The 12503-nt window shown below is 50.4% G+C and overlaps 1 protein-coding gene across 2 annotated transcripts in view; it reads right to left on the reverse strand.

Moving 5' to 3' along the window:
• Positions 1 to 283: 283 nt before the first annotated feature.
• Positions 284 to 12503, reverse strand: part of ADARB1 (adenosine deaminase RNA specific B1) — a gene marked incomplete at both ends in the record, with an annotated part of 63552 nt that continues 51332 nt past the window's right edge. For both annotated transcript variants that reach the window (XM_080696207.1, XM_080696206.1), the window contains 2 exons: positions 284 to 463; positions 4696 to 4867. In XM_080696207.1, coding sequence (XP_080552333.1) covers positions 284 to 463; positions 4696 to 4867 — 352 coding nt within the window. The remainder of the gene's footprint in view (positions 464 to 4695; positions 4868 to 12503) is intronic.

A 12503-nucleotide genomic window follows, 5' to 3' on the forward strand; every position in this document is an offset into this window, starting at 1 on the left:
TTCCTACACTTAAGGAAGCCCTACTCAGTAGAACTCAATTTCTAACGTAAACTGAGGTTGGAAGCAGTCACTGGATAACTCAAGAGGGTAAGTGAGTGGCAGATGTGAGATACCCGGCACCCCACATCCGCAGCACACCCCGGCGCGGGCAGGCGCCGCGGAAGCCCAGTGCTCCCCAGCCCAGGCCCTTCCCAGCCTGGGCGCCAGTCCCAGTCCAGACGTGAGGTTCAGGAGGACGACGCAGGTGCTCAGCCCCCGCACCCGTGCCCGGCGCCCGCCCAGGTCAGGGTGTGAGGGAGAACTGGTCCTGCTCCGTGGGTTTCTCCACCCAGGCGCCCAGGCCCGCCTTGATGAAAGCGCTGAACAGGCGGGCCTTGGCGGCCTGGTACTCCGCCGCCGCCAGCTTGGACTCGTGGTACGTGGTGGGCTTGGTGATCCTGGTACGCAGCAGGTGCGGGGGAGCCTGGGGAGGAGGAGAGCAGAGGTAAGAGCACCGCAAAGGGATGGCAAAAACACACCCAAGGGTGAGCAATGGCGTCTGGGGCGGCCCAGGTGGCCCGCCGCAGGGAGGGGCTCCGCAGAGCACAGCGCTCCTTCCAGGCAGGGGTCCCCCGCCAAGACGTCCCTGCCAAGGAGTTCGCTGGCTAGCGCAGCCTCAGGCCCCAGGTTCACAGCCGGGCTTCTGGCAAGCCACAGCAGGCTCAGAGCCCATCTTTTCTTTGTGTGTGTGGTACTAGGGATGGAAGCCAGGAGCATTTGACCTCCAAGCTGCATCCCCTGCGCTATTTTTTATTCTTTATTTTGAAACCAGGTCTCACTGAGTTGCAAAGAGTCTCACTAAGTAGCTGAGGCTGTCTGTGAACCGAGATCCTCCTGTCTCAGCCTCCCGAATGCTGGGATGACAGCGTGCGCCGCCACGCCCGGCCTCTCAGAGTTCATCTTGAAGGCTTGCCACCACTAAAGCAGCAGGAAGCAAGTGTGCACACCTCATCGCACGGCGGGGCCTGGGCGCGCCGGCTCAGCGCGTGTGGGCCTCAACACGGCGTGGCACGCACACCGCCCTTGGGAACAGGACGGTTTCTGTCTAAGCTCCTGTCTCAGTGTTCTGTGCTGGCCTAATACAAAAAAACTACAGACCTGACTTAAAATCAATAAAAACTAAGCTGGGTGTGGTGGCGCACGCTTATAATCCCAGTACTTAGGAGGATAAGACAGGAAGATAAAATTCATGGCCAAACTCAGCTACTTTAGCGAGGCCCTTTGCAGCTCAGTGAGACCCTGTTTCAAAATAAAGAATAATAATAAAAAAAAGACTAAGTCAGGCATGGTGGCGCACGCTTGTATTCCAGCACTTGGGAGGCTGAGAGAAGAGGACTGCACGGGTTCAAAGCCAGCCTCGATTACTTAGTAAAGCTCTCAGCAACTTAGTGAGACCCTGTTTCCAAATAAAGTGTAAAATAGGTCTGGGAGTGTAGCCCGGAGGGAGAAAGCCTCTGGGTTCCATCCCAAGTACCACAATAAATAAATAAATAAATAAATAAATAGACTAAAAAATAGGGCTGGGGTATAGCTTGGAGGTACAATGCCCCTGGGTTCCATCCACAGTGCCACAAAAAGGGGGAGGGGCTGGTGGTGTAGCTTGGAGGTAGAGTGCCTGGGTTCAATCCCTAGCACTGCAACAAACAAAAACAAAACAAAATCAACAAAAACTAATGATATATTGACTGACTATGAAAGGTTTTATTTTGGTGGAAAAAGGGTCCTGCGGCTAAAACAACAATTTTCCAAGCCCTCACGAAGTGCTGGCTGAATGCAGAGCAACATGTACAGACAGACAGGGAGGGCAGCCGCCGCCTCCCCTCACAGCCCCGCAAGGCTGCTAGAGGAGCGCGCGTCCCTTGGTCTGGTCCTCAAGGCCCCTGGAGGTCAGGAGTCACTCGCAGGCTTGGTCCCCAGCCCGCAGCGCTACCGGAGTCGGAGGGGACGTCAGGCAAGGCCTCCTGGAGGAGGTGCCCTCCAGAGGCTGGGACCGCACCGCTCCTCTCCCTCCTGCTTCCTGGCTAACAGGAAGCAAGCAGCGTTCCCACCAGGCTCTCCTGCCCTGACGCTCTGCCCTGCACAGGCCGATGGCAACAGGCCCGAGCAACCAGAGACCAGATCCTCTGAACCAGGAGCAAGCAGGGCTTTCCCCCTTCAGGTGAGTTTTCTCAAGCATTTTATCAGCAGACTACCACAGAAACTGGCACTAGAAGTGGGCTAACTGCGGTGAAACTGATTTGCAGGAATACTTTGGGGAATTTTGGAGAAGCAGACTAAAAAAAGTTAAAAATGTTATAAGCAGAGCTTAATGGGTAATTATGGTGGGAGCTAAGAAAAGCAGAATGCTAGCCGGGCGTGGTGGGCGCGCTTGTCATCCCAGCACTCGGGAGGCTGAGACAGGAGGAGTGCGGTTCCCGGACAGCCTCAGCTACTTAGTGAGGCCTTTGCAACTCAGTGAGACCCTGTTTCAAAATAAAGAACAAAAAATAGGGCTGGGGTGTAGCTTGGAGGTAGAATGTCCCTGAGTTCCATCTGCAGTACTCAAAGAGAAAAAAGAAAAGACAAGTGGAATGCTGATAGGAATGCAGACTGCCCATGAGGTTTGAAGACATTAGAAACTGCCCATGAGGTTTCAGATGGGAACAAGGGCTCTCCTGGAATTGGTCTACAGTCCATTGTATTAAATTCTGGCACAGAACTTGTCTACATTTTGTCCATGTCTGGGACTTTCTGTGAGGCTGATTTTTTTTTTTTTTTTTGGTGGTGGTGATATTGGGGTTCCTGAAAACCCTTCTACCTCTGGGCTACACTCCCAGACACCTATTTTTTTTATACTTTTATTTGGAAACAGGGTCTCTTAAGCCAGAAAGGCTGGCTTCGAACCTGTGCGATCCTCCTGTCTCCGCCTCCCAAGCGCGGGGATTACAAGCGTGCGCCACCATGCCCAGCCATGAGGCTGAATTTAAAGGTGATAAACTAATTAATCTGGCAAAGAAAATTTGAAGGGAACGCTGGCATTCTGGTGGCGACAAGGGTATTGCTGGCTGCTCTTATCCCAATTTACAGAGAGAGCTGGGAACATAAAGCAGAACAGAGCACATTTGAAACACTTGTGGTTCTGGCAGAAAAGAAGCATGTTGAGAGGTACAGCCAAGGGGCCGTGTTTGCTAAGGAGAGCCACACCATTAAAAAGAAGCTAAGTGCTTGCATCAGACAAAGAGGAAAGATGCCTCGGCGGTCTCTCAGGATGGCGAGGCCCACCCATCACGGGCTTGAAGACTTTTATTTGAGAAGAGGTGCCAGCATTCTGCTCACACAGGGATGCCCAGGGAATTATTACCCTCCCCAGGATTTGTTTTCCTGAGTACTCAGAGGCTACCACCACCATGGCCCAAGTAGACCCAGTGGCTACTTAAGACTGTGGCAGATCTAGGTGTCATCTATGATACTGGCTTTGCAGGCCTGCGGGATGACCTCACACGGAGGCTTCTACCGAGATGAGAAAGGCGGGAGGCCAGGCCGCGTGCGGCAGTCTTAGCAAGCAGCCCTTGGGAGGGTGGTGTGTGCGTCTATAGGATTGAAACCAAGACCACAGGGGACACCCTAGGAAGTCAGATGCCAGGAGCGTGGACCGTCTACCGGGAGAGGCCACGGGCAGACACAGCCAGCCCAAGACAAGGCCGTGGGGCTGCAGAGGCAAGACTCTGGAGCGGAGCAGCCCAAGCCCTTTGGAGCTCAGGCCTCACGCCCAGGTGCCCAGATGCCAGACACAGAGCTACACAGGTGTGTAGCCCCACATTTTTTGCCCCGCTGGGTTTTGGTCTTGCTTTGGTGTTATCCCTTTAAAAGTATGCTCCGTGTATCCCCCACCCTGTACACTGGATACATACAGCTTGTGTTTGGATTTTATAGGAGCTCACAGATAAGGGTCCCTTTGAGTCTCAGAGGAGATTTTAGAGCAGTGCTGGGACTGTTAGGATTTGGGGGATGCTTCGAGATGAAACAGATCTATTTTGCCTTGTGAGATGGCATGAGACTTTGGGGTCAGGGTGGGATGGGATGGTTTGGATCTTAAATGTCCCCCAAAAGCCCATGTGTTAAGGCTTGGCCCCCAGCTGACACTAGAGGGCGGTGCAGCTTTGGGAGGCGGCTCCTCATTGAAGGAAATGAGGCCGCTGGGAGTGCTCCTCTGAGGGCCTGGGCCCTGCGCCCTCCTCCCCTTACCTCGGCTTCCTGGCTGCAAGGGGGTGAGCAGCTTTGACCCATGGTGCTTACCACAGCCTAAAGCAACAGGGCCACGTGACCATGGGCTGACACCTCTGACACCTTCCCTCCTTTAGGTTGGTTCATCTCAGCTACTTTTGTCCCAGCCACAGGAAGCTGACACTCCCACAGTGGCCCTGGGGGCAGTGGGCCTCAGATTCTGCGGCAGAGAAGGAGGATATTGCCTCTAAGTCGGCTTTAAGAGTTGCAGAGCCAGGGCTCCACTCTCAAACTAAAAACAACCAGGGGGAACAGAAAGGCTTTGACATGGCCTCTTCAGGGCGTTGTGCACGATGGTATGGTAATGAACAACATAGGAGGAGCAGGAGGGGTGGAGACGGACAGGCTGTGGGGAGGTGAGCCGGCGCACGGCCGGGGAGGGCACCTCAGTACCTTGCCGTGCACACGCATCCAGCGACAGTACAACGCGTGCTTACACAGGCGCGACGCTCGGCCCAGCTCATCCTTCCCCGTCGTGGCGTTGATGACCTCGATGGTGGAGTCGCCCACCGTCCAGTTGACGCTGAAGTTGGGCGCCTTTCCCGGCTGCCGCGCTTCTGCGTTGCTGATACCTGGAACGGAGCAGACGCAGAGGTGACGGGGGCTGAGCTTGCAGCTGGGGAGGCGCCCAGCACAGCACAAGTGCCAGACACGGCCCGAGGGGGGCTGACGGCAGTCCCCTGCTGAGGGGTGCACACGGGCAGAGCCTCTGCCACGGGGAGCAGCGTTACGCCCTCCACTGCCACAGCCCCGGCAGAGGAAAGGAGAGAGCCGAGAAGCTGGACGGACCAACAGGAAGCTGCCTGTCTATGGGGCAGGCAGCAGGCGGCTGACAGAGGCCTGCCTCACAGGACTCTGGTCATACATCTTGGAGCACTCTGGGGCCCCTGGAGATGGACACCACGGACAGGTGGGTGAGCCACTCTGGGATGTTAGACTAGTCCCTTGAAAGGCTCATACATTGGTGTTTAGGTTGATATAATGGAGTCTTGAGGGATGTAACCCCAGCTGTAGATAAATCCATTATAATGGTGGCCAGTGGGGGCGCAGCCTCAGGAATTACATATGTGGTTCTTCCTCCCCTGCTCAGTCTCTGGCTTCCCCCCCTGTAATTGGAGAACGCAGTCTCCGCCTCCCTCCGCCCTGCCCTGAGACCCGCAGTCCCTGGCCTCACAGGGACTGAGCCTGAAACCGTAAGAAAGTAAAGCTTCTTTCCTCTGAGTAACGTGGCCACACTTTAGATATGGCCGTGCACATGCTGAGCAGAACCGGGACCGCCCTTGGTTGTAGCCCGCCTGCCTGGTGCCCAGGTCTTGGACAGATTCCTGCCACCACCCCAGGCGCCCGGCTCTCCACGCACTCCATCTGCCCCCTACTCACTCACCCCTCCCCCAAAGGAGCACAGGAACCCAGAGGACCTCACAGCAGGCGGGTCAGAGCGGGAGCCAAGGCAGGGTGCAGCAGAACCCCGAGTGGGGGTCCAGGGGGACCAAGGAGGCTGGAGTTCACAGGAGAGAGGGCAGAGGGATGGTCACGCGGGACAGGAACCCAGGACCGCAGGGTGTCCTCCACTACCGCACTGACCGCAGCGTGCTGCTCCTCGGGGAGAACTGCCCACTGTCACACTCACACACCAGGGGGCCGGAGCCACGCCCGCACAGGACGAGAGAGGGGGCCGAGCAGGACGGCCTTGGTGGGACAGAAACAGAAAGGCAGAAGAAGAGACAGAGGCCGCCCAGGATGGAACGCCAGGCGAAGGCCTCGGGGAGAGGACAGCCAGCCAGCCACACAGATGTGTGGTCCGGACTCCTGGAGGAGGGGGAGAAATGAGCACACAGACGCAGAGCGGAAGAAGAGGGAGTCCAATCCGGCAAATCCCACGAGACCCACGCACCCGCAGAGCTAAGGTGTGAGCGGCGCCCAAGCACGAGGAGCACGAGCAACAGGACGGCACGCTCAGCGCGGCAAAGCGTCGCTCAGCACGCGGTCGCCGCTCGCCTGCGCCAGACACGGGCCGAGGGCGGGGCAGCGGCTTCTCAGAGGAGGCGGGGTGCTGAAAGGCACAGCTCCGCCATCACGCGAAAATACAGTTGCCCACAACATGTCCCAAATGGAGGCAAAATGAAGACTCTCTGGACCAAGTAGAAATGACTCATTACCAGAAGATGTACACTACCCAAGGTCGGGGAGAGAAAGCCCTTCAGGCCAAAGGAAAACGATAGCTCATGGCGTCGGATGCAGGCCAAAGGCTCATGGCGCTGGATGCAGACAAAGGAAAGAAAGGCCTGGAAATGGCAGCTTGGGGGCAGACATCGGAGAGATTTTTTCCTTATTATTTAAATGTCTTTAGGAGCTAATTGAGTGGGGCATAGTGGCACACACCTGTAATCCCAGTACTCGGAAGGCTGAGACAGGAGGATCGCAGGATCAAGGCCAGTTTGAGCAACTCGGCAAGACTGTTTTGGGGGTTTTTTTGGTTTTTTGTTTGTTTTTTTTGGTAGTACTGGGGTCGGAAGCCAGAGGCTTTCTACCTCTGAGTTATACTTCCAGACCTATTTTTAAAAATATTTTTATTTGAAAACAGGGTCTCACTGAGTAGCTGAGGCTGGCTTTGAACCTGTACGATCCTCTTGTCTCAGCCTCCCAAGCACTGGGATAACAAGTGTGCACCACCGTGCCTGGCAAGACTCTGTTTCAAAGTAAAAAAAAATAAAATAGGTCTAGGGGTGTAGCTTGGAGATAGAAAGTTCATGGTTGAATCCCCAGAACCACAAAAATAAACGCTAAAGACAAAAACTGACATTGATGTAAAAATAATAACGCGTGATCTTTAATAGACAACCGCCAGGCCTCGGACATCAATAACACAGGGCTGGCGGAGGGGCAGGGCATCTCTGCCAGGCCCATCCACATCACGAGTAGGAGTGAACACTGCTCAGAGGCGATAAGGGAAGGTGTAGACCACAGCCCCAGCCCCTGCTAAATGAACAAACAAAAGGTCATTGCTAAAAAGTCAAAAAGGAACTAAAATGGAATCATGGAGCACAATGGATTAGTATGAAAGCAAGAAAAAGGGAAGAGAAACGAATGGTGCAGACAGAAAAAAGGAGGCAAAGGACAGATTTCAACCAGGCATCGTCAGTAATCATGATCAGCGCAGACGGCCGAGCCCCGCAGAGGACAGCTCAGCACTGAGGCTGTGCTTGCTATGGGGCCTTGGGAACGCAGACGCCTGCGGGGACTAGGAAGGTAAACGGTACTACGGCCACTCATCGGAAGGAAGTCGAGGAGGCCCTGACACCGGGCAGCAGATCTCAGAACAGAGACCATTAGGAGATAGGTCACTTCATGATAATAAAGGAAACCAACACGCCTGCTGACTCCTCTCAGCACAGGGTGCAGAGCACAGGGAGTAAAAACGTGGAGAGAAACGGGCCCCGCAGGTCGTGGTCGAGAGGGCTTCAGCGCCTCTGTGAGCCGCGACTCAGCGGAGGTCGAGAGGGATACGAGACAGGAACAGCACAGCTGCAGGCCTGGCCTCTTTGATATTAGCAGGTAAGAAACGCACAGTATTTTCAAGTTTTCACAGAACATTTAAAATACAGGTCGTATTCTGATCCACAGAACAGGTTTCAATAAAATTTAGAAGACCTAATTAAAAAAATGAAACTCAATTAGAAGTCAAAACCAGAAATGTCTCTGTAAACGTCTTTAGTATTTTGCAACTAAACAGCCAACTTCTAAATAACCCACGGGTCAAGGTCTTTGAAATGAGTGAAAATAAAAATACAGCATAACAGAAATTATAAATATGTCTCAAAAACAATATCAGCCAGCACCTTAAAAACTAGAAAAATCTGCCAGACGTGATGGCACACACCTGTAACCCCAGTACTTGGGAGACTGAGATAGGAGGATCACATGTTTGAGAATAGCCTCACAACTTAGTGAGACCCTTCAAATAAAAAATATAATAGACTTGAGGTGTAGCTCAGAGGTGAATGCTCCTGGGTTTAATCCCCAGCACAGACAGAAAGAAAGAAAGAACTAGAAAAACCAGCAACTGAAACATCAATTAACCAGAAAAAAGAAATAATTAAGATTCAAGAAGAAATCATTGAATATAACTCAGAAAGTATTAGGAAAAACTTGGTGAGAGTAGTGGTTCTTAGAGAATAATAAAATCAATAAACTTCTCTCTAGACTGGTAAGGGGAGGAGGGAGGGGAGGGGAGGGGAGGGGAGGGGAGAGAGAGAGAGAGATCACCAATTAGGGAATAGGAGAGTTGGTATCCCAGAGAATCATAGATAGTAAAAAGATAAATTAGATGAAATAGATAAATTTCATGAGAGAAAATTACCAAGCTTATTCCCACCACAAAATTACATAAATAACTGATATCCTTTAGAATTTTAATTTGTAGTGCGCTATTTTCCCATAAAGAAAACCCAGGCCAAATGGCTTCACTGGTGAATTCTACCAAACATTTAGAAAAACACTAACATCAACTCTAAACAAACTTGTCCTGAAAACTAAAGAGGAAAAATAGCATCTCTACTCATTTTATCCCTGACAAAGTCAGGACAGGAAAGCCACAGACCAATATCCCTGAAGACCAGAATACCACGGATGATAAAATTCCAAAGAAAAGCCCAGCAATTCATATCCAACAGTATGTAACAGTACATGTTAGTCATTTAAAGGTGTCCCAGGAATACAAAGTTGGCTTAACATTTTTTTGTGTGGTATTGGGGATTGGACCCCAAGGCATTCTACTTCTTAGCTATACCTCCAGCCCTATTTTCTTTTTTATTTTGGCACAGAGCCTCATTAAGTTGCGGAGAGCCTCATGAAGTTGGTAAGGCTGGCCAGGAACCTAAAATCCTCTTGTCTGAGATTCCCAAGCCCTGGATTACAGGTGTGCTCCATCATGCCTTGCTTCACATTTTAAAAAACCAATGTCACGCCGGGCGTGGTGGTGCACGCTTGTAATCCCCGCGCTTGGGAGGCGGAGACAGGAGGATCGCGCAGGTTCGAAGCCAGCCGTGCTGGCGTAAGAGACCCTGTTTCAAAAATATAAAATAGGTCTGGGAGTGTAGCCCGGAGGAAGGAGGGCTTCCAGGAACCCCAGTACCACCAAAAATAAATAAATAAATAAATAAAAAATAAAAAACCAATGTCACCATATTAAAGAAAAACTAAGAAGTCAATTTAATGACCACCTCAGAGCAGAGAAAAAGCATAAACATCCATTCTTGATTAAATATACTTAGCAAACTAGGAATAGAAAGAAATTTCCTTAGTCTGATAGAAGCAGCTATGAAAAAAGTCCAGCTAACATGATTCTTTAGTGGTGAAATACTGAATACTCTCCCGCAGACCACACCAGGCAAGGAGGTCGCTCTCACGCCCGCCGTTGGGTTTTCATGAGCGGTCGTGTACAGTCCCATTGGGCCTGGGGGAAACCCGAGGAGTCCAGGTTGTACAGAGAAATAAAAAATAAACAGCATGGGCATCTGTAAACAAAACCCAGGGATCTGTTAAAAAGCTACAAGAGCCAATGTTTCCATCAATTGGCAATTTGGAAAGCTAAATAAAAGCATAGCTTTTCAAATGGCATCAGGAATAGGCAATCTTTAGAGACAAATCCAACCAGAGATGTGTAAGGTGTGGAAGCCCTGAACAAACGCTGTAGAGAGAAGCAGAAGGTGCATTAAATGAAGGGAGAGACAGCGTTCATCCATCGGAGACTCAAGATCGTCAAGACGCTGCTTCTCCCCAGACTGACGCACATCTCTGTAGCAATACCAACCAAAAGGAAAGCAGGCTTTTGTGTGGAGATTGATAAGCAGTTGGGCATGGCGGCCTATGCTTGGAATCCCAGGACTGGGGAGGCCAAGACAGGAGGATTCTGCAATCAAAGGCAACCTCAGCAACTTGGTGAAACCTTGTTTCAAAAAAGAAAAAAGAAAAATAGCCGGGCGTGGTGGCGCATGCTTGTAATCCCAGCATTTGGGAGGCTGAGACAGGAGGATTGCGCAGGTCAAAGCCAGCCTCACCAACTTAGTGAGGCCCTTTGCAACTCAGTGAGACCCTGTTTCAAAATAATGTATAAAAAGTAAATAGGTTTGGGAATGTAGCTCGGAGGCAGAATGCCCCTGGATTCCATAATAAACAAACAAACAAACAAACAAACAAACAAAACAGGGCTGGGCATATACCCAAAGGTAGACGGTCCCTAGGTTCAATCCCCAGTACCTCTCCACAAAAAATTGATAAGCAGATTAAAAAAATTGCTATGGAAATAGGAAAAGGACTGAGTAAGGCAGCGTGGTGCCACACACCCGCAGTCCCAGCACTTGGGAGGCTAGGGTTGCAGGGTCAAAAACAGGCTCAGCAACTTAGTGGACCCTATTCTAAAATAAAATAAAAAAAATTAAAAAGGACTGGGGGTGTAGTTCAAAGACAGGATGCTCTGGGTTCAGTCACCAGTCCAGCTGGGTGTGGTGGTGCACGCCTGTAATCCCAGTATTTGGGAGACTGATACAGGAGAATCGTAGGTTCAAGACCAACCTCAGCAACCTAGAGAGACCGACCCTGCTTTGAAACAAAACAAACAAACAAAAAATAAGACCACAGGTGTATCTCAGAGGTAGACTGTTCCTGGGCTCAATCCTAGTACCACAAAAACAACAGCAAAAACCAAATCAAAACCAGACAACAGAATCCTCAGTACCAAAAAGAAAAAGAGAAAGGGCCTAAGTAGTTTAGGCACTTCTTTGGAAGAAAAGTAAAAAGTTGAAGGGCTAATTGTACCTGATCTTGAAGCCAGCATTAAATAACTACGGTAATCACAACCCGCTCTACGTGCGGCCGAGGGCATAAACGTTGCACAGGCGAATCAGTAGAGAATGGAGAGGCTTTCATCAGCTTGTGTTGAAGATGACGCCAACCTTTGGGGCAGCCGACATCTTCCACTAACCTACCCGAGTGACAAAAGGGACGGGAGAGGCCCCCCGCCCATGGCTCACCAGGCCTTCAGAAAACATGGAGTTTAGCTGGGTGCGGGGACACAGGCTTGGAATCCCTGCGCTTGGGAGGCCGCGACAGGAGGATTGCTTGTTCAAAGCCAGAATCAACAACTCAGCGAGACCCTGTTTCCAAATAAAAAATAAAATAGGTTCTATTCTCAGTACCACAATTTAAAAAAAGGAAGAAAGAGAGAAAGAAAAGAAAAACATGGAGTTGTTCCTTTGGCCGCTTACATATGAATCTATAAGGCAGCAGCATCAAGGGAACGGGCGCCATTCAAGAGAGAGCACCACCAACATCACCACGGCAAGACTGGGCACTGCCACAGTTCATCCAGCGTGCCCTTGGCATTGCTGGAAACAACAGGGCAAGGTTCTTGCCAGGAGAATTTATGTGCATGCTGAGCGCAATAAGCCTCGTAAGAGAGATAGCGACCTGAACGTGCGAAGGAAGATGATGACACAGAGAAGAAAGGCCCGGTTCAGCTGAAGCACTGCTGCCCCCCAGAGAAGCCCCCTCGATGGGAACTGGCTGGCGGGAGGGTCCTGAGCTGCGGGCTGCTCCTGTGCATTCACGGCATATTAGGTGGGGGTGGGGGCTGAGGGAGGACACCTCTAGACTGGAACAAAAAGAAGTGTAATTCACACTCACACCCTGTGCAAATATCAACTCAAATGGAATGAGGCCTACTGTATAACTGCAACTGCAAAATTTCCAAGAAAACAACATAAGAGAAAAATCCGTGATGGTGACGTAGGCAAACATTTCTTAGACATAAAATATCAAAAGCATAATATATCAAAGAAAAACTAAAAAAATGGATTTTATCAGAATTGAAATGATTTAGTCTGTGTGAGATAACTGTTGAGAACTGAGAAACAAACCACAGATTGGGAGATAATATTTTTTAATCATTTATAATTTATCTGATATAAGATTTTTATCCCAAAAATGTAAAAATAATTCTCAAGATTCAGTAATAAGAAGTGAAACAACCCAATGATAATGTGCAAAACTTTTGAACAGTTATTGAGGAAGACATCGGAATGGCAAATTGGCCTATAAAAAGATTCTCAGCTTCATTAGTTGTCAGAGAAATACACATTTAAACACTCCTTAACAGCTTTCTAAGAAGCTCCATAGACCTCTGTCTCATGACCAGTTCTTCC

The sequence above is a fragment of the Muscardinus avellanarius genome (assembly GCF_963383645.1).
Source record: "Muscardinus avellanarius genome assembly, chromosome: 5".
Taxonomy (NCBI): Eukaryota; Metazoa; Chordata; class Mammalia; order Rodentia; family Gliridae; genus Muscardinus; species Muscardinus avellanarius.